Source organism: Myzus persicae, unplaced genomic scaffold (assembly GCF_001856785.1).
Source record: "Myzus persicae strain clone G006 unplaced genomic scaffold, MPER_G0061.0, whole genome shotgun sequence".
Taxonomy (NCBI): domain Eukaryota; kingdom Metazoa; phylum Arthropoda; class Insecta; order Hemiptera; family Aphididae; genus Myzus; species Myzus persicae.
The window spans coordinates 291,868-314,737 of NW_019102476.1; the positions used below are offsets into that span (position 1 = coordinate 291,868).

At 29.4% G+C, this 22,870-nt stretch overlaps 3 protein-coding genes across 4 annotated transcripts; all 3 read left to right on the plus strand.

Annotated features, from left to right (window-relative positions):
* The first annotated feature begins 546 nt into the window (after nucleotides 1–546).
* Nucleotides 547–3,609, plus strand: LOC111032260. Its single transcript, XM_022312533.1, has 3 exons — nucleotides 547–931; nucleotides 2,024–2,909; nucleotides 3,309–3,609. Exons 1-3 carry the CDS (start codon nucleotides 914–916, stop codon nucleotides 3,578–3,580), a joined length of 1,176 nt encoding a protein of 391 aa, XP_022168225.1. The 5' UTR covers nucleotides 547–913; the 3' UTR covers nucleotides 3,581–3,609.
* A 3,940-nt stretch (nucleotides 3,610–7,549) lies between these two features.
* Nucleotides 7,550–12,642, plus strand: LOC111032258 (dopamine N-acetyltransferase-like). 2 transcript variants are annotated; one of them, XM_022312531.1, is made up of 4 exons: nucleotides 7,550–7,638; nucleotides 9,234–9,441; nucleotides 10,252–10,534; nucleotides 11,852–12,642. In XM_022312531.1, the coding sequence occupies exons 2-4, from the start codon at nucleotides 9,249–9,251 to the stop codon at nucleotides 12,048–12,050; spliced, it is 675 nt and encodes a 224-aa protein (XP_022168223.1). In that variant the 5' UTR covers nucleotides 7,550–7,638; nucleotides 9,234–9,248; the 3' UTR covers nucleotides 12,051–12,642. The 2 variants fall into 2 exon arrangements, with proteins under 2 accessions (XP_022168223.1, XP_022168222.1); XM_022312530.1 differs by lacking the exon at nucleotides 7,550–7,638 and adding an exon at nucleotides 8,996–9,107.
* A 3,484-nt stretch (nucleotides 12,643–16,126) lies between these two features.
* LOC111032238 (40S ribosomal protein S18) lies at nucleotides 16,127–21,170 on the plus strand. The gene is made up of 5 exons (XM_022312507.1): nucleotides 16,127–16,261; nucleotides 16,452–16,637; nucleotides 19,835–19,936; nucleotides 20,028–20,119; nucleotides 21,066–21,170. Exons 1-5 carry the CDS (start codon nucleotides 16,259–16,261, stop codon nucleotides 21,139–21,141), a joined length of 459 nt encoding a protein of 152 aa, XP_022168199.1. The 5' UTR covers nucleotides 16,127–16,258; the 3' UTR covers nucleotides 21,142–21,170.
* Nucleotides 21,171–22,870: the final 1,700 nt, after the last annotated feature.

Genomic DNA, 22,870 nt, shown 5'->3' on the forward strand with positions numbered 1-22,870 from the left:
GAATCGACCTATTATGAAACTTTATGTTAAGAAATTTATCTGTGTTTTGTTGGAAGTTTTTTTACAATAATTCAGTTTTTAAGTGAGTTATGAGCATTTTTAATTTACATTTATTATACAAGCATACCTCACTTAAAAACTGAATTGTCGTAAAAAAAACTTCCAACAAAACACGGATAAAGTTCTTATCATCAAGTTTCATAATAGGTCGATTTACTCTAATTTTTAAGCTAACGACATAAAACGTGAACTGCTAAGCGTAAATTTGGGATGTTAAGCGTTTGTAAGACAGAGACAACACGTGCGGGTGTGACGTCCTCTTAAGAATCAAACATAATATGACATATTATTATTTTCTTATTTGTAAGAGAAGTAGGGAAAGTGCTAAGTGATTTTTTGTTCCGTTTAGATAATGTCTCCGTATGGTATATAATATACTAAAATTGAGGGAAGGAGTACTAACTTACTGATTTGTTCATCCCGGACGAACCGAAATAAATAATCGGTTTAATAATTTATGTTCCTATCGCTATCATTCTCAAAGATAACGTACCCAGCTTATCTGTTGTAAACGGTTTTAGATATTTTATCGGCCGTTTGGTAATACCCTATATGTAGTGTACTAGTGTGCCAGTATTACGAAGTCCACCAGTAATGAGATCGTAGAATCGATCATCAGTAATAATATTATTACATTGTCATAATATTTTATAAAGTGTCAACTACGGCAGTGCTGGGTCTGTTGTCAAACGAAATCTCATGAGAAGAGTTCTAATAAGTTCTAACCTATACAGTACACAATACCGCAATACATATTTTGATCACGATATCAAACGATCGAACGAACTATTGTAATATATCAAATCGTTTGTGAAGTAAATATTATTATTCCATTGGTTTGGGTAGGTATATTATGGATCGAGTGTTCGACGTAAGTATTAAATTCAAAATATTTGGCTAAGCTTAAAGGTAGTTGGGCTTGGGAGACATGGGCAAATCAATTTCCAACAGACAATATAGTGCACAATACGATGTATATACTGCAACTACGTACCTACTCTTGTGTGAGCATTATTTATTATAAAGTCGTGTGTTAGGAGATTTAATTACATTTTTATTTATAAATCACTTCTTTTATCTGCACTAAACCACTATTAGTTCAAACTTTACATATAACCTATATGCTTTTAAAAATAATGAGTATTTTTTTTTTATAACTCATAGTTTAAGTTAGCTATTACTTTATTATAAATAATAATTACTTTAGCTCGTGTCGAAGGTGTTAATAAATAATAATAATGGGGTGGATAGATTTTAGTTAGAACCGATCTACCTTTTTAATTAAACCGACAACTTGGTGATACTATAGGTATATACCTATTATTTATTAATATATTATTATCTATTAATTTGTTTATTTTTAATTAAATATAATGTGGTAAATATTTATCGAAGTTATAAGGTATACATAATATATTTATCTGTAATATTATGCATTCGAGGTAAGCCGCTCGCTCGTAGTATTTCCATAAATATTTTTTGGTTAAGTTAAAATCCTATTTCATATACAGTATACACGAACATATTCAGTTGTGAGTGTTGTGACCATTATCTTCTTAAAGAATGGATTAAAATAATTAATAAAAATATATATGTACACTTTTAATTCAAGATTATTTTGACTCTGGTATTGGTATAGGTACGTAAATCAAATAAATTTTACAACAAATACGATGTAGGTACCAGTTTATGAAACAAATATTTTAGAACTAAGTGTATTTCAAGTGTTTGTTTTACGAATCCAGAGTACTATTCATCCAAATGTACGTTAAGTGTTTGTTTTAAAAATATTGAGTACCATTCATCCTTAGTGCTCAGCTAAAAATAATCTTGATTATTTAATATTTTGGAGGTGGCTTTGAAAGTTCCGCAATTACTTACGAATTATTAAAAATGTAAATGATTATAATTATTATTATAAATATTGTATATTTACAATGGTCGATGCTGTTTCTGTTCGAAGCATTTGCGGTACGTCCGGTGTCCAACGTGTTTCCGCGTTTTCTGTTGCACCAAACACCGGGTGGAGCACGAGCGGCGTGTGCATGTCGCAGTTCCGGGAGGCCCTGTGATCAGACGCCGTTTCCGGTCGTCGCAGGTCCTGCAGCAGCCGGGAAAACAGCAGACTGCCCATGCCGGTGGCCACTTCATTAACGGTCGGAAGAGATTGCACGGCGTGGCCAGCTCCTCGACCACGACACAGTCCATCGGCAGCGGGCTGCGATTGATGGAGCGGCGTCAACACCGCCGGGTCGAGGAGCTGCGCAGGACCGAGGAGCTGCGTTGTGCCGAGGAACTGCGTCGGGCCGACGAACAGCGCTGGACTGTGGAACAGCGTGCGGAGATGATAGAAATGTGCGCCAGGACCATACTCAAGGCTCGTCGGTCCAGCCTGACGACTATCAGACACCTGCGCCCGGTGGCCGAGAGCAGTCCCGCGATTCCATTGCCGCAGCCGTCCACGCCGCACAACACGCGCACGGAGGTACCGGAGTCTGCGACCGCGTCCGTCGAGTGGTCGGTAGTCGTTTCGTCGGTGGGTAGCCCTCCAAGTTTTTACCAGACGCCGATGCAGACACCAACGCAAAAGTTCCAGGACACGCCGTCAGTACAAAATCTCCCAGACACGCCGTTGCAATTGCTCTCGGACACGCCTTTGCAAACGCTCCCAGACGCGCCGTTGCAATTGCTCTCGGACACGCCTTTGCAAACGCTCCCAGACGCGCCGTTGCAAACGCTCTCAGACACGCCATTGCAAACGCTCTCAGACACGCCCGTCAACTGCAAACCACGTTCTAATGGCGAAAGTGTTAAGCGGGTATCGATAGGCGACAGTTTAAAGCAAAAAGGTATGTAAATGTACATTTTTTTATGTTTAAAGGCACCAGTCGCTTTTTCTAAATGTTACAAAAACAAAATTAAATTGTTTGTTTTTTTTCTCATAAACGTTTAATACATTTTTTATGTGCATTTATACTTGGTTTTTATCTTTTGCATTAATTATAATATTTTATGATTTTAATCAATTTAAATTTTAAAGTTGTGAAAAATGAGCTTATTTATATAAAAAAGAAGTTTTGGTAAAATTTATAACAGCAAAACAAAAAAAATAAAAATTAATCATTTTGAGAAAACGTGAATTTGTGCTTCCCGATAATTTACCTATGAGAGATATATATGAAACATATTATAATTTTGGCATTCAATTGTTAAAAGTTAAAATCTATGACCTTTAAAATTTGCAACAGGATTTTTCTGGGCAAACATGGCTCGTCGCTTCCGGTTGGCGCTGCGGCCCTCCAAACCCAAAGTCTTCGAGAACGGTTGCTGTCCATCGCCGTCTGAAGCAGAAAATGTGGATTACCTCATGGTCAATCCGTACGGTAACATCAAATCGAGGCGGCCTATCTGTGACAACGACACGTTGACGACACCAGTCCATCCCAGGCCGTCGCTTGAGGCCATCCGCAAAGCCCACGAAGAAGAGAGCAAGGCCTTTAACAGATTTATGACCGATTAAAAAATGTTGTAAGTGCAACAAACATACTTTACTTAGTGACAGGTAATTTTTTTGTATACATCCTATATGTTATTTATCTATAAATTTTTATGTTTTTTTAGTTTATTTTAAGACTTATTGGGGGTTAATTGAATTTTTTATTTATAACTCACGATCATATTACAATTCATGGATTTATTGTGTTTTTACTCATTATTTCATTATGTATTTTTTAATCTGAAATGTACAAGTATAACTATTGTGTTTATTTATTACAAAACCAAAATTTTAAAAATTCGAAAATTGTCTATACGCGTCTCATTGATAGAATTCTATTTAATCATAATTATGATGGACTTTCATATTGTGTTATTAAAATATAGATGTTTTAGTTAAATGCTATAATTCATCACATTTTATTTGGTTGATTTTATTTTATTACTACCTAGTCAAAATAATCAGATACACTTGAGATTTAATTTCAACCTTCACTATTGAATATAAATGACAACAAATAATATAAATTTGTTAATAAGGTTTATTTTACAACAATAATACTTACTCGCGGTGTCAACACTCAGTTGCGTAAGCACTCTGAGTATACCGGAGTTCACGTGTTTAAACTAACCGTCCCCCCTATAAACAGCTAATGCCCTAAGTTGCCGTGTTTAAGATAAATAAAAAAATAATAGTTACTTCCTACATGCTTTCAAAGTTTTAATTTAAAATATAATTTGATTATTGTAGTTTTCTCTCTTTATTAAAGTTTTAAAAATCAGTCATTTGTCATATAACTCTATACATTTTGCAAAATATGTTGTTTAGACCGTCCAATGAAAAATTATTATTAATATTGGAAACTGGAAATACACTCTAAATATATTATAGTCAGAATAGTCTATTAAATAATGATAAGAATATTAAAAATGTCAACCATTTTACAGAAATGTATAAACAAATTACATTTCTTTCAAATCCAGAATAATAATAATAATTTCTGTCCACTTTCATACTTCTTTACCTTATTATAGCCATGTTTTTTACTCAAAGAAATAACCAAATAGCTTGGCTATTGCAGGGCATCGTTGGTAGGTATATTAATATTTTGATATTATATCAAATATGCACACAAATATCAAGTTATGCCCTTATAACAATAAAATACATTTAACAATATTTTTTTATACATTTAAAATACAAAAATGCTTGTTTATTAGATTATTAATAAAAACTGAACTTTCGTAGTAGTGTGAGTTGTAATACCAAAATGTAATTATTACCCGAGTAGTGTATTAGTCTGAAGCGTACATGAAAACGGGTAATTGCACTCTTGAGTTGGGTACACAGTAAATTTTAACATAAAAACAAAGATTTTTAAAAATACTTTTATTTTTAATTTTATCTTAATGGATTAACATTAATAATAATTAAATATTATATAGTTAAGGATAATTTCTTTCAGTTATATCTAAAATATAAGAAAATTAAACATTTTATTGGCGATTACTCAAAAGTTCAAGATCTGCCAAGTGCCAGCTAAATGCGATTTATGTTTCCTCGTATATCCTGCAGCGAACTTGTATGGTTACCTGGCATGACGTGTGATGAATTTATTGATTTTACAATGATGTGTTTTTTTGAGTCTCAATACATACCCTTTTTTATGTAGTTGAAAAATCCTTCGATTATCCTCTTCGATATAATTTCTGGTTGGAAAGTAAATCAATTCAGTACTTTGAGAGGTCATGGAAAAATAATAATTTTAAATTTACACGCTTACCCAGTTTGGGTCAAAATTTGGATACGGTTAAATATATTACCCATGGCTGCAACGATATCTACCGCATTTTTTGTTCAATATGTTATCTACTTACAGAAAAATAATCATTTAATCGATTTGTAAGTTAAGTACAGTTCCGTAATATTGGTCTTAAACAGTTAAAAATAAGTGATTTACGTTGATTGTAGATATTACTCGCAAAATGTTCTTGAAAATGAGTAGAAATCCAGGTTTTTTTATATTGACACATGATTTTCAATTAATTAACTTATGTAAAATACACACCGGACAGAGGTCTACTCACAAAACCAGAAGATAATCAAGGTATTTATAACAAATTGTATTTAAAAATTAAAACTAATTATAACCAGGTATGTAAATATTGTACATCATAAAAATATGTTCAAAAGTTCGAGACGATCTGGAAGACGGTTTGCAGAGACTTTTTAAAGCAGATTAAAAAGTCCAAAAACGGTAAGCCTAAAGATTATGTTTACGCCTTATGTAGTTCAAAGAAGGGATGGCAAGCATACCAATCTATTTGAAAACATGATGCAATTTTTATTTATACTGATTTGAATTGCATTTTTCAAACAGTAACTTGGACCAGAAGAGGAAAGATGACGGTATAGTTGATTGGTATGATTTATGTAGAGATTTATGTTTATAGCTCAATTTAATAAGTGTCAAAAAATAGGTGGACCAGGGTATATCATTTAAATCGACGAACCCTTGTTCTAAGAGAAAAAAAATACAACAGAGTGGTAATGAAAAAAGTGGTAAAAATAATAATAGAATTTGAAGAGTTGTCCATGTTAAGTTAAAAGAATTCCTCCAATAGTGCTGAGGATTAAGAAAATAATTACAATCATGCAAATAGTGCAGTAAGGGGGGTTTCAGTCGTCATGGGCCTAGATTTTTGGTATGTGCTGTAGAAAAGGTTGTATTTTTTAACATAAATTTGTCCTTGTTGAAAAAAAAAGATAAAGACACTCTAATTCCATTCATCCAAACTGAAATAGATGTGAAAATAGTTACATAAATTACTGTAATAGCAATAATGCAATATAAATATATCATAAAATATACCTACTTTAGTAATTAAAATGGGGGCGCCCCCTCAGGTTGAAAACCACTGATACATAGCATTATACATTACAGAGAGTAGTGACTTATTCAATGATGAGGTACACCCGACAATTTACATCTACTGGCTTCTATAGCCAAAATACAGTAAAGCGGTCACCTACATTCCCTCTTTTTATTTTTACGTTTTTTTTTATTTTATTAAAAAAGTAGTTATTCATTTTTTTTAATCAGTTTTAATTATTTTGCTAAATATGTATAATATGTTCCTACATAACATTTCGATGTTTTAAAAATTACCTAAGTAACCTTATTTTTCGCATACGCTTTATTTGCATAGACACGCCTAATCTAAACTGGCCTAACCTAGGCATACTGAGAAATGTTTACACGTCGATAATATAGAATAAAGATTACCTATATAATTAATAATTATAGGTAGTAAATATTAGGCAGTAAGTACATATAGTGTGATTTTAATATTATAAGCTATTACCTACTACCTAGGTATTAATAATTTGACGTGGCTCATACTACGTCTACATTAAAAAATCAAGATACTAGGAATAAGTAATAATAATATAATTTGTTGAAGACATTTTCACACATAATTGATTTTTTTAGCTTTTTAGGGAGTTTATGTTTGCCTTAGAGCGTTAAAAAAATACCTACACACTGTTACTAAGCAGTTATCTGGTATCAAAATATAGTGCGTAGACTTTTATGTTATTGCATTGGAACAAAAATTTTATTCTGAAGGTTACTATAAAATATAATATAGTTTAAAGTGGAATATATTATCAGTGCCGAATTACCTATATATTGACTGTGTGGGTGTCAGAAAAGTAGCACGATTATTTTTTATATGTGATAATATATTTTGTTTTTATGATTTAAAAATTTCTTTGAGAGATTGTACTAGATTATTAAAAATTTTAAAATAGACAAATTATCAAACGATAAATGTAGTCCGGAAATGCATGTTGAACAAAACCTTCAAAATTCAAGATTGGCTCGTTCTCTTATTATGTAGCAGATAAAAATTAAAAATACCTCAAAAACCACATAATATTATCTGTTTTTTCTTAATCTATTCTAGATCAAAGTATTTAACTTAATTATTGTATTAATTTCATTTAACAATTGCTCGTTGAATTGATACATCGGTCCCATTGATGCGAACTATAATTAATTTAATGACGATAGTGTTTTAGTAAGTACTATTTGTTTACTATTATGAAACAATTATTGGCTAAAAAATGTTTAATTTTACATCAACATTTTATACAATACATATTACATATTAAATTAAATATTGTTTCATTGTTACCTATTAATTCATCAACAATTTTTAGTATGTAATAAGCATTTTTAAACAAGTACGTTTATTATTACTTTTTAAAAATAGATGCCTACGCTTTATGGGTTTAAAAAGTTTATGTTTTAATACAAATGTAAATCAAAATTATTTTGTTTAACTAATCAATTTCTTGATTTCGTATTATTCTCTTTGAAAAAATTTTCATGAATCATATAGCTATTTTTTTGTTATTTTTTGTTATTAATTTAAAATATTTACACTTGATATTTAGTCATTTCTGTGAAGAGAAAACAAGGATTGATAAGTCCCTTAATGATGGTTAATTAATAATGAAAATTATTAGGATTTTGTATGTTTATAATCCAGGTATGTTTATGAACTACTGGGAGAGGAGGGGAATTTAATTTTGTGATCTCAATGTATATCTTCCTATCCTTGTATCCAAAGTGAATTAATTTTAAAGATGCTACTATTAGTTAATGTTAAATCAAACCCTTCAAAGTCAAAAAAAATAAAAAATAACAATACCACTAGCTGTACCAAGATTTGGTTGATATAACATTGATAATTTTTCTGCTAAAAAAAAATGTTGACCTAGTTCTTGTATTATGAAACCTATTGGTGTTGTGCACTGAAAATTGCAAATGACAATTTATTTAAACCAAATCCATTATACAACTAAATGATTACAATAAATTACTTTAACATAATATCTGATATGTATACCAACTAAGCTATAAGCTCGTATCTGGTACACGGAGAGGTATACGATGCTGTAATGTTACATCACTTTTTGTTTGTAAATATAGAAATCCACATTTTTTTCCGTTAAAATTTTATTACTGCCCAAAATGAGTCCAATGTAAACAGATTTTATTGTATAGCATTTTGAGTAATTTTGTAAGACGATTTGGTTTCTAGCCTATTTTCACTTTTAATGATTTAGCGAAAACTGAAAAAGCTTTTAATTTTTGATTCGATAAAAATAAGCAGTGGTTTTTTTAAAATAATATCGGTATTTGCTTCCACGTCATATCATTAAACTTGATATTAAGAATCAGTACTATCCATCATAGGTACCTATTAAAGGTGTATTGAAATATTCAACAGTCGTTATAGTATTGTAGAGGGTCAAGGCCCAAGGGCCAAGTTATGATTGATATTTATTATCGTGTTAGTCGAATTTATATTACAAATTAGAAGGACGTATTCATTGAGCAATACAAATTCATATATGAATTTTTTTAAATTACACAAAACGTTCTACAGAGGGGCAACCCTCAATGGCTGTACACGTAGTTGAGTGTGCAACATTTGAAACCTTTTCATGACAGAAGAAGAGTTATTGATGAAGTTACGTTGTAAGTGATTTTAAAATGGGAATTATTAACTTGCGGAGATATATTTTAATGTTTTAATATTAAGAATTATAATTTTAAAAGTGGATCAAAACTATGGTGTAAATACATAATATTATTTTTTTTCAGATATTGACAAATAACATGGATGAAATCAAAAACACCAAAGTTTCTATTAACGTAGTACCTATAACTGATAATGATAAACAAGTTGTGATGAATTCAGTAACACAGTACTTTTTCCGCGACGAACCTTTATGTGCAAGTTTAGGGTTAATGGAAGAGAAAGAATCAGTGATACAACTTGAAAATTTTTGTTCTGACTTATTGCAATGCGGTGAGTTATTAAATACTAATTGCAAATGGTACATACAAAACCTACTTAGGACTTGTAGTAAGTTTATATTAGTATAAGAAGTAGAATATTATTGTATGCGTATATACCTATAAAATAATGTGTTTATGTGTTACGTGTTGATATATAAAAAAAGGCTAAAATATACTTTATCTGACTAATGTATTTTTAACATAGTAGGTACTTAGTTTAAATTATTCGTCACCAGAAAATGCACTGTATCTTATCGTACCTGTTTTTGTGCTGTGATTTTTGTTGCTATACAATTATAACTTATTTTTAAATTTATTATAAAAAAACCGATAACGTTATAAATCCATGAGATCTTGAGTGGAAGGCCATATTATATTTTTGGCCAGTAATAAATATTTGAAACGTTAAAATTATAAAACGTGAAACTTAAGAAATATATCTTATAAAGCACGTGATGAATGTTAAGTTAAGAAGATTATATTTTATGTACATTATTAAAAAAAAATTAATGCTTGTGGCATTGAAGGTTATGAATATGGCTTTTATAATATAATACCACTATCTACTATATACTATCTTGTGATATATTTTTATTCAGTTATATGTGTATTATTATTGACATTAGTTTCAAATACTAATCAAAAAAGTAAGGTTAAAATTTAAGTCTGAAAAATAGGAAGTTAAAAAGTAGACAAATAATAAAATTAAACATATGTATAGGTACTTAGGTAGATTTTCATTAAGACACTATATAACTATTGTAAATTTAGGTAATATGTAAGTATCAATAAAATTCAAAATACAATTTTTACTATTCAGGCGTATCGTTTATGGCAGTATCTGCAGAGACAGGTGAAATGATGGGTGCCTCGTTGAATACCACGCTATGCAGGGATGACGAAATAAAAAAATACGGTGACGAGAACAATGATAAAAGTTCAAAATTTAATGAAATCATGGTTTTCTTAGACAAAGCTGAACAAAATATTGATATATTTGGGAAGTATCCAAATATTGATCGTATAATGGAGTTAAAGATTATTACAGTAAATGAGGCATATAGAGGACAAGGGGTTTGCAAAGCACTCATCAACAAGTCTAAGTATATTAAACATATTTTTTTTTCAATCATATTATTAATTTTTACAGCAACTGTATACTTGATACTAAATCATCCAGGAAAAATTGTCCCATCTTTAAGGGAAAATGGCTATAGTTTTAGTGAAAAAACTGCCCTGAGTTCGAGCCTATGAAGTGTATTGATAAAAATGTGAATATTTCTTTAATTGCAACATGGAAATTGTTCTTAATTAATACTATCCCGAGTATAATGTAATTTATTACATTTTTACTTAAATTACTGATATTTTATCTACCATTTATGTAAAGCGAATAAGAAATTTAATAAAATATTGTTAAATTAAAGACACCATACTTCTTATTAAATAAGATAATTTATTACATTTTTACTTAAATTAATTATGTTTTATCTACCATTTAGTAAAACGAAATAAGAACAAAATTATTATGTAATTTAACTAAAAATAGCAATAGGTACCGATAGTTATTTACTAAGTATCCATTTTTCATCTGATATCGACACTCCTCTTATCAAAAATTATTTTTAATTTTGTTAGTTACAATTAAAAAAAAAAAACAGTAGATAAACACCATGGTACATGCTATGGTGTCATTGTACTTATGGTTTTTTACGCAGAATGTTCAAGTTAGATTATATTTAGGCAATAACACGTCATCGCTTTCAATTAATATCTATTAATAGGTAGGTACCTACTCACTACTCACTATTCAGTAGCCGTGTTATCCAGATAAGCAAATCTACACAAATTTTTCTAATAGTCTCAGTCAGTGGCAGATTTATAGTTAGGTATGGTAAGGAAGGGGGAGCAGGAGTACTGCCTCCTCCCCAGACACAGATATGTATACTTTTTAAAAATACAGCTCAAACTTGTTTTTAATAAAAATAAAAATAATACATTTGAAAACATATTATTTTTGAGAACACACCCAGAACAAAATGTTGAAAATCCGCCCTGCAGGTCTGAGTCATCTCTATTACCTTGTTAACCATTATAACTAGGGGGTTCAAAGTTGCAAATTTCTGAAATGTAGTTCGGATATATTTTTTACTTATACATATTAAATTGTAAATTCTAATTTGTAATTTATATTGGTTATAGCTTATAATTAATGATATCCTCCCCACTAATAAAAACAAATTGTTTTTTTGTGTACGTTCCCACAGTGAACTACAAAAGTGTAAAATGCCAAAAAAACAACTTAACAATACGTTTCTTTAAAAAAAAAATTATTTTTCGTATATTGATTATAAATATAAACATGTTATAGATCTATTGGTAATACTTCAATAACATTAATTTAATATTTTCATTTCTAGAAAGTTGGCATTGGAGTTAGGGTATCAAATGATTTACGTGGAGTGCTCCAGTCATTTTACTGCAAAAGCTGTTGAAAGATTTGGATTTCAATGTATATATTCATTGTGTTATTTAGATTACCGCAACAAGGAAGACGATGTGGTGTTCAAGACACAGTTTCCTCATGATTACTTCAAAATCCATGTATTAGTTCTCTAAAATATTTTATATTTATTTACATATTTACTGTTACCTACTTACTTAACTAAATCGGTAACAGGATGAACCAAAAAGTAGAATATTAATAGTTTAACATTTCAATAATTTATTATACCACCATAGACGTACAAACTTAAATAATATAAATTATTAATGTACATGGATAGTACTTCGCTATCCGACTGTAGTAATTATTAATCAACAAAACAATATAAATTTAAAGTTATTATACAATGGATGAATTATTATCTGTTTTTTTTTTATAAATTATTATTATTATTATTACTGAATTTTTAACTATTCAAAGTACAGAGAAGAGTTACTAATATTGCAATGCAAACATTGCTTTGTAGGGTTGTCATGTTCGTGCTAAACAGTTCCCACCCGTTCTCGTTTTCAAAAGGGGAAAAAAATAGGGTTGTCATGCTTCACTCGGTTTTTGAGTAAAGTGTCCTAAAATGTTCCAATTGATCTTAGGTGGTACTATACTTGCTATCTAGTAATTAGTATTATCTTACTAGTAGACTTGTGTAAAAACAAACAATTAGGTTATGTTTTCGATTTTTGTGAATAAATTATTTTTCACCTTCTACCAATAGTTTTTTATCCAGATACGTCATTGTACTTTATATTAAATAGTAACCAGTAAATATTTATTAAATATTATTGTCCATTGATTAATGAATAATGATTATACAAATTATAGAGCCTTGTAGCTGTATAGGTACAAATAATTATATATTTATATGTATAAATATAATAATAGTATAAATCACTTTATAACTGGAGCCCGGAGTATAAGTATGTAATAAGTTAGTACCTATTAGCAATTACGTATACCTACCGCAAACATTGATACACATATCAATGTGATAGCTCTTTAATCTTTACCATTCTCCATTTATTATTTCACAAGATTATAATAATTATTGTAATATTTTAACAAAAAGTATAAAAAATATTTTATCACAATTACTTTTACTATATATCTAATTCATAATTTACCTTTTTATTAATTTTATTAATTCTAAATTATATTTTTGTTGATATTCATTCGCATTCGTAATAATATATTTTATGGTACCTACGACCAACCCATATGAAAGAATAAATAATTTTTGACTTTTCGAGGGACGGTCAACCGGTGCCCCCCCCCTCAATCGGCCGTATCAAAGTTTTTACATAATTTATTCTTTTATTGTTTATTTTATACGTATGAATAATTCGTTGAATTCACTTTTGCTCTTAATTCTTATGAATTTGTTTAATAGTAATTTTTTTTTGAAAGAGAAGACTTAATGGGTTGGGTATGACAATGATAAACAAATTCCAACAAATCACAGAAGAAGAAGTAATCCAAATTTTTCTTCAAAATCTCATCGACATCTCTCATTATTAAATTGGTCAAAATGAAGCTAATAAATTGAAATTTAATTATAAAAAAAATGAAATGTATTAAATACGTTAAACTTAATATAAAAATGAACTGTTATTGTTAATTGTTGATCATGTTTTTTTAGTATTTTGCACCCCCCTCCCATTTAAAAATCCCGGATACGTCACTGCTGTCTACGTAAATAATTATATTTAGATGGAACTATTAGATCTTTCCAACCCAATTATTATAAAATATTGTCAGTGGTTATAATATATTATTATGTTGTTTTTTCGTCCAGATAACATTTCGGTGCGAGACATTGAACAGAAGGGCATAAGGCACTTATTTTTTTAGATTATTATTCGAACTATTTATAAGTTCCTGTTAAAATTAAATTTAGTACAAGTATAGTTTATTAGTAATAAAGTATTTCTTATTTAAAGTTTCAGAAAATTTTGTTTTGTTACAACTTAAAATTATTTATAAAAAATATTTGTGAAAAACTTTATAGCTTTTGAAATAACGAGTGTTTTACATTAAATGGTTAAATATTACCTGGTATATTATTTCGAGTTCCATGAAAAATAAGCTCGGTAAAAAAGAACGGTATTCTTATAATCAGTAAACCGCAGAGCAGTAGCTGCCGCGAGTGGTGTGCTGGAAACGTGCAATTTACCGCTTGCACCGATGATGATTTATCTGGCATTGGGGAGCCCTCGCTTTTTTAAATTGCACAGGCCCGGTAAATTATAGCACCAGCACTGAGTACATAAACGGATTATTAGGTAATCATAATATCGTTCGTATTGTTTGAGCAAGTAATTTTAAAGAGCTGTTATTTTTTTCTTAAAAGTCCGACGTGGTAAAATGTGTGGTGACCGCGATCGACCAGTGTAAACCCGGCATAACTTTGGGAACCGCAAATGTATAAAGTTAATTCGAGGTGAGCCACATTGTAAAGCAGTGTTTATAAAATGAAGATACATTTTTCATTTTAAATCAAATGAAGGAACTCTGGCGTGGTCGAAACACAGTGATTATTTTTGACTACACATATATTTTAATATATTAAAAGCTCCGTCACCGCCGCTGTCGTGCCAATCTATACCTAATAACGATTAACGACTGAAATGATGACGAAACTGACAGCAATAAAAACCACTACCTATCTAACGGTTCTGATGAAATTATATATTTATTAATTTTAGTCTAAGTCTGGTACAAGAGCCACACGAAATTGATTTGAGAGCCGCATGCGGCCACCCCCGGTATATAGTTATCAATGTTATCATTGAATTCAAATTTAACACATCCATTATACAGTGGTCTGTGACATACTCGAGTGACCTACTGTACAGCAGAGTGGTTTCCAGTTCAAACTGTCGCATTTTATATTTATGTAAGCTCAGGCGCGGATCTAGAACGTATTTACGAGGGGGGGGGCCATCTTAAATAAAATTTCAGCCTATAAGTCTGATAAAAATGCAAGTAATGCAAGTCCATTTAAGCGTGCGTCTACGGGGGGGGGCATGGCCTCTTGCCCCCCCCCCCCTTGGATCCGCGCCTGTGTAGGCTTACCTAATAAAACGTAATATGTGATTTTATGAATTGTTCATTAGTTGGCTATACAATGGAAAATTGATAAATATTTGTATAATATTTAAAATAATAATGCGGCTAATTAAGGGGAGAGGTTCAGCCTGTTAGTCCCCCTGCGTACGCACTACACAACTGGCCAAAGCCGACGGCAATTATTATGGTGATCTAGACATAATATAAATAATAAATGTATATTATATTTAATTGTGTCTTCGACTGTCGTAAATAAATTATATTCAGTCAATGCGTTCTGATGATAATAGCAACGCCATCTACTGCTGCTGTTGTGTTGATCTTAAAGCGAAGCATGCATTGAATTGATAGGGACTGCAGTTCACATAGCTACTACAAAAATTGTTAACAGTTTTAAAAAAAATTTAATTTTCTATCTTTCCTCTTTATCCTTTAGCACGTTGTAAGTCATTTAAGATATATAGTAAAGAGGTTAGAGGTACCTTCAATACCTATAGTATATAAATATATGACAATATTGAATATAGTTATATAATATTATGTATTTACCTTTAATTAATAAATTGATATTGCTGATTCGTCTTTAAAGTTTAGATGTTGTAAATTTTTCAAGAAAACATGACTGCGAAAGTTGCAGGATGCAAAACACGTAGAAAATACGAAAATAACGAAGTATGAATTAATTTAATACCTATCTATTTTTCTATGTCTACAGTTTGGCTATTAAATATTAATACAAAAAAATATATTATTTTTTTTGTTGGATTAAACGAACTATAAAATTATGTTTGTATTAAAATCTTAAATTATACCCTATAATAAATTGTGATTGTATAGGGTTAGGTTTAGTCGGTTTAGACAATAGTATACATTCAACTACTTCGTAGTTAAAAGAGTTGTAGACTAGTAGACTTGTAAGTCATGAACTCATGACAGTTTTATTTTCAGTATTTTGAGTAGGTGAACGGATGATTTTGAATTTTGATTTTTGGTAGGTACGGTAAATAGACAACTGCTAGATGGCAGATACATAAATAATAACAAATAAGCATGATCATTTTTATTTCGTAATCAATGGGTTGGCACCACTGTAGTCTTTAACACTGGTATAATATGTTTGGTCGCCTGATCTGAATTATCCGATAACCCCCTCCTCAAACCCTGTCCACCTTGTAGCGTTTCATGTCGTTCACCGAAAACTGTGGTTATAAACTATAATCTTTTTTCGCCCGTGCTTGTTGACGACAACATTACCAAAATGGTGAGTACCGTATTTTATTTTCGATTTTTCATCCGTTCGGATCGTAATGGGATTCGAACTGTACAACAAACTGTTGGACGTGATCGTCACAGAACCCGTCGGTCCGCCGGAATCTGACGGCACCTGGGCTGTTGACGCGACTTTCAATGTTTGTTTCTTTAGCCGTTAATTGTTGATTGGTGTTTTTCAGTCTTTGGTCATCCCTGAGAAGTTCCAGCACATTTTGCGTATCCTCAGTACCAACATCGATGGCAAACGTAAAGTCATGTTCGCCATGACCGCCATCAAGGGTATCGGTAGACGGTTTTCCAACATTGTGTTGAAAAAGGCCGACGTCGACCTGAATAAAAGAGCTGGAGAATGTACCGACGAAGAGGTTTGTAAGATTTGTTATTTGATAATCTTTGTCGGATCAATTTGTATCGATTTGAAATCGTCATCCCCGTTCAAGACTGTTGCAAACGTCTTTGAGAATATTACGTCAATTGTTTCACGTAGTACTATAATACGTTTGCTAAAGCAAATGCCTTGCAATTACCAAGGGCTTTTGGCAGACCTTTACTAAATGGCCCATGCATGTGAAGGAATAACTTCAATAGTTAATTATGAAAATGATTTTCAATTGTTGTTTGAGATGAGTTATTAAAATATTAGCATGAAATGATAAAATGGTTTATCTTTGTAAATCAAACTTTGTATAGAAATTCAATCATTAAATGGTTATCCATCATTCAGTATTTACTACCTATATTGTAGGCAATTAACTTTATGGGAAGAAACTGTAGCACAAATTGAGAAATTTTGCTTGCTTATACTTGTAATGCTAAATGGTTGAATTGTGCAAAATCAAATAGTACTGTTTGTTTTTGAGTTATTTATTTATATTTAATTCTTATAAATGTGTTTACAACATGATCATCTCATACATTTTCATGTACTTAATATTTTAAATATTAGGAGGTAGTAAGATGGTAAATATCTGGGTAAAATAACTACATAATTAAACCAGCATATTGATCGTCTTAATTTTTTTCAAATTTTAATTTTTAATATCTAAAATTCAATGCACTGTATTGTAAATAATATTGCATTTATTTAATATCTAAGTAAATGTTGCAAATCCTGTGCTAAAGCAATAATCTTCATTAGGATAATATAAATGCAATTTATTCATTTAATATTCTATCGGTGAAGAGACACAAAATAATCTCTTGTTAGAAATATAAATATCTAAACTGTTTAATGTGATTCACGTATAAGCATAATCAACGGTTCATTATATATGTATATAATGAAATTGGTAAATTATGCAAAATGAATCATTTATATATAAATCTATTTAGTAAATTCTATTAAATTGCAATTTGCTCAGATTTATTTTAAAGACATGACTGCAATTTATCAGTAATTACCTATTAAATATTTTGTCAAAAGCTTAATAATTATGGACTATTATGGATCTTATATATTTCTATGTTTATAAATGCGCACAGAGAAACATCTATATACCAAACACTCCCAGTCCCTGAAATTCTGTCTGCCCCTCAGAGAGTTCAGATTGTATACTTAGTGCTGCGAGAGAAGTAACCAGTTTCGTGCATGCAGACTGACAGCAGCGATTGTTATGAGGTCCTATTTCCCCCACTTAGTGTCTGTAGCTTTGTGGCAACACAACTGTTAACGATTTTGATCGTACAACGTCTATATGTCAAATAAATGGGAAATCAGACTCAATTTGGTCGGGAAATGGGTCTCTCGTGGCGGGGATTATAGAAAGTTGGTAGTTGGTTCCCTAGACAAAGTTTGCTATTAGGAGGTGTCCATTAAAAGAGGTTTCACTGTATCATTCATTTTTAGGATCATCAGACATTTAATTATACCCAGATTATTTCAAAATGTATTTTTATGCACTGTTTAATTTATTAATAGTACATTTTTTCTTTTTAAATGTCAAAAATTCTGTGCTAAAATAATAATCTTCATTAGGATAATATAAATGCAATTTATTCATTTGATATTCTATCGGTGAAAAGACAAATAAAATGCTAAATACTTGAGCTGTACTATGTTATATTAATTCACGATTAAGCATAATCAACGGTTCATTATATATATATATATAATGAAATTGGTAAATTATGCAAAATTAATCACTTATACATAAATCTATTTAGCAACTTCTATTTTATTGCAATTTGCTCAGATTTATTTTAAGGACATGACTGCTACTTATCAGTATCTCTATTGAATATTTTGTCAAAAACATGATAATTTGTTACTATTATGAATATTCTCTAGGTACTTCTTTTGAAAAAGCGTGCAATGAAACCTCTATATACCGAACACTCACTGTAGCTGATATTTTGTCCTTCGTTTGTAAAGTTCAGAATGTAGAAAGTTTATAGCTGGTTCCCAAAAAAACGTCTCCCATTGAGAGGTGTCACTGAGGAGAAGTTTCTCTATATCATTCAATTTTAGGATCATTAGAAATTCCATCATACACAATATAGGTTATTTCAATTTAATTAAATGTATCTTAATATATTTTTATGCACCGTTTGATTAATTAACAGTACATTTATTTCTTATTAAATGTCAAGAATTCTGTGCTAAAATAATAATCTACATTAGGATAATATAAATGCAAAATATTCATTTGATATTCTATCGGTGGAGAGACAATAAAATATCACTGCTTTTTATTTTAACATGAAAATATTATTGTAAATAACCTATTATAGTTACCTCTATATTGTTTCTTTTTCTATAAAATAAAGTTTGAGGGTATCCTCTGTGTGGTTGCGCCAGATAATATCTGCTAACCATGCTAACCTTTGTTGTGTATATTTATAATTTAAAACACAAATCGATATTACAACATTAATTTTAAACACATAATTCAGGAATTTAAGAAATAAACATAAATTCAGCAGAGATGGAAATTTAAGAAATACCAAATAAAGGCTTGTATTTACAAAAAAAATTATAATTTCTCCTAAATCATGTGAAATAATGATTGGTCTTCGATAAATTGTCCTGTTGATGTATAATATAGTTTTTATTCACGAATACGCATGTTCAACGGTTCATTATGTATGTATATAATGAAATTGGTAAATTATGCAAAATAAATGCTTATATATAAATCTATTAAGTAATTTCCGTTTAATAGGTTTTTGCAGAGATTCATTTTAACTACAGTATTGTACAATTTAAGATTTAATTATGAATATTTTAGTCCATGTTTAGTTTAAATTTGTATTTTGTTTTTAACTGCTATTTAAATTATTTAAAGCACAATCAACAGTAAATTATGTTCATACATAATGAAATAGGTAAATTGTGCAACAAAGATTTTTATGTGTAGAACTGTATTAACCATGTCTTATAGATTTAATCTAGTTTCTGTTTAGTTACATTTTTAAATAAAAATCAACTTATGTAGGTAATTCTTCAGTTATACTTCTATGATTAAATTGTATCATTTACTCTAATATTTTATTTATTAAGTTTGAAATATTTTTATATTAGAATTTCAGATATTTTTAATAATATATGCATTATTATTTTTAGGTTGAAAAAATTATCACAATTATGCAAAATCCCCGTCAATACAAAATTCCAGATTGGTTTTTGAACAGACAAAAGGATGTTGTTGATGGAAAATTCTCTCAAGTATGCTAGTTTGAATTAATTTTTAGTATTGTTCAAATGCAGTAAATATAATTTTAATTGCTTAAATTAACTCATGGATTTTTATTTTTAGCTTACCTCCAGTTCCCTTGACAGTAAATTGCGTGAAGATTTGGAAAGGTTGAAGAAAATAAAGGCTCACCGTGGTCTCCGTCATTACTGGGGGTTTGTTTATTTTATTTATTATTCAGACATACCATAAATAATAACTATCAAAATTTGACCACTGTTAAAGAATAATAATCTTAAGAAATCTTATAGTAGATCAAGTTAGAATTCTGGTTTGTTTTTATACTAGTTGAATTTAAAAATTAAATTAATGTGGTAATAATTTTGTAACAATATTCGGCAGTATTGTCATGTTCAAATTACAAGCCATATATTTAATCATAAAATTCATATTATTTTATTACAGTGGTAATAATAAATGAACTATTAAGATCTCATTTTTGTGCTTATTTACTCTTTTTATAGTAGCTTAATAAGTAAAAATTAAAAAGATGATTTTATGTGCTTACATGTTAAAAATATGATTCTAAAATGTTTTTTTTTTGCTTCAAGTCATAGAAATTTGTGAACACATTATAACCAGTTACAATATTATAAGAAAATAGTATAATATCTATTATATATTATGTTGACATTAAACTTAAAAAATTTATATTTACATTTATTATATGAATCCAATTAGCACACAGTGAAACATTTAAGTTCTGTCACATTAAAAAAATTTAAAACAAATAAGGTGTTATTAAACAATTTCTTTTTCAATGATTAAATTAAATACTTCCTCGAGGAAATCATTGCATTAATACTCCAAATTTTTTAATAAATAAACCTTTAAAAGAAAAAAAGATTCTATTTGTTTTATATAAATTGATTTTTCCATTTATTTTTAAATGGCATTTCAATTGTAGCAATGAGTGTTAATTTGTTACCTGAAAATGTTCTATCATTGTTAGAAATGCCATTTGTTGTATCATTTACAACTTAAAGATCAATTACATTGAGTTATACTTCATAGCTCAAAAGTCCTATTATATTGAATTATTGTGTATAACACTAAAAATTTTTTTATAAAATTGTTAATAATTGTATTTTATGTTTTTAGTTTGAGAGTACGTGGTCAACATACCAAAACTACAGGACGTAGAGGAAGAACTGTTGGTGTATCTAAGAAGAAATAAGTTAATAAAAGTGATAATTTTTATTCAAATTTAAAAGTGTTTTTTTTTACCTATTATTACTTTTTAACTTCCCATTTTATCCTTCTAAATTCTAGTGGATCGATGAATGTATTTATTTTACATTATGTGTGTTTATTTTATATTTTTTTGTGTATATTATCTTTTGAAGCACCGGAAATTCTTAAATCGTTTACTTTGAGGAAGGTTTATGGTAGTCTAGTTTATACTCATGGAATGGATTGGGGGGAGGGGCTAAATGAAAACGGTTGGTGCCTGGGAAAACAATTTGGAATAACTAACACAAAATGGGAGTATTTTGCCATACTATTTTTCACTGACTTTTCGGGATTTATAGACATTTAACATTTTTGTTTTTAAGTCAAACGATTGAAAATATATTTAAATGTTTTTCACAAGTTCAATTAATTTAAAAAAAATATGTTTAGTAGTTAATATACATTAAGTTTTTAAATGTAATCATCATGATCTTTTTGAAGAAAAAATGTATAATAATTATAATGGTTTTGGCAATAGCTATCTACAATATTGGTAAAGATTAGGGGGACCGGTGGCGGTCTTGAGATCGGTCAGTCTACATTTTTGATTTTAGATTCTGAGTGAAACGATACAAAAAAATAAAAAAACATTCATCGTTTCACTCAGAATCTAAGATCAAAAATGTAGACCGACCGATCTCAAGTAGATTTGACGACAAATTCAAATCTGTTTTCAGAATTCTTATCGCTTCACTTTATCAATCGGTACGTTTGCCAAAAAACACCTCTGAATTCTTATGTTGCGCGTGTGTTAGACAAAGACAGTCGTCACCGCCACCGATCCCCTTAAAAGTATTAAGAATGCGAAACAAAAATGAGCATTGGGAAAAAATAATCAGATATTTTTAAAATCTGAGAGGGATGAAGAATGGTTTTATAATTACACAAGGCTGGGAAAGTTCATAAGTTATTTTAACTCTAAATTAAGATAGACAAATTTAAGTTCAGTTTGAAGTTCAAAGTTACTTATCTTTTTTTATATAACTCGTTAAAGGTTAATTTGAAAAAAAGTAACTTCAATCAATTGATTAAAAATATATTACTATTTCATGTAAAATAATCATAACATTTTATTAAAGCTTAACAAATTACATAAAATATTAGGTCCCACTATTTTTTAGAAATGTATGCAATTGTGTAAATAACTACTTATTTTTCAATCAATTATAAAATTCAACGAACTATTAAAATTATTTTAATTAATGATTGTTACTGAAGTTATTTACTCGTAAATCGTTTCATAAATTGTACTTATTAGTTACGTTATTTAATTACCTATTGAAATCTTAAATACAGAAATAATGCAAAACGCTTGTGACAGTTAACAATTTAGAATACAGAATAGAATAAGTAATAACATATATATTTGATTTTTCAGGAAATTTTTTTTCTGTGTATATAAAAATCAAAATATAATTTAAAATTTATTGAAATTATATTGGGAAAAATAAATAAATTAACTCTGTGAGTTATATGTTACTTTAAAAAAAAACGAATACGTTAAATTAGAGGTTACTTATGAAAATAGAAGTAACTCGTTCAGTAATTTAACTTAACCCAATGCCCAGACTTATAATTATGTTTTTTTTAAATTTTTTGTGACATACTTTAATTTTCAACTTGAGTATCTTTTTCAGCGAGAAAGTGAAACTAGTGCCTATATTTGGGAGGTT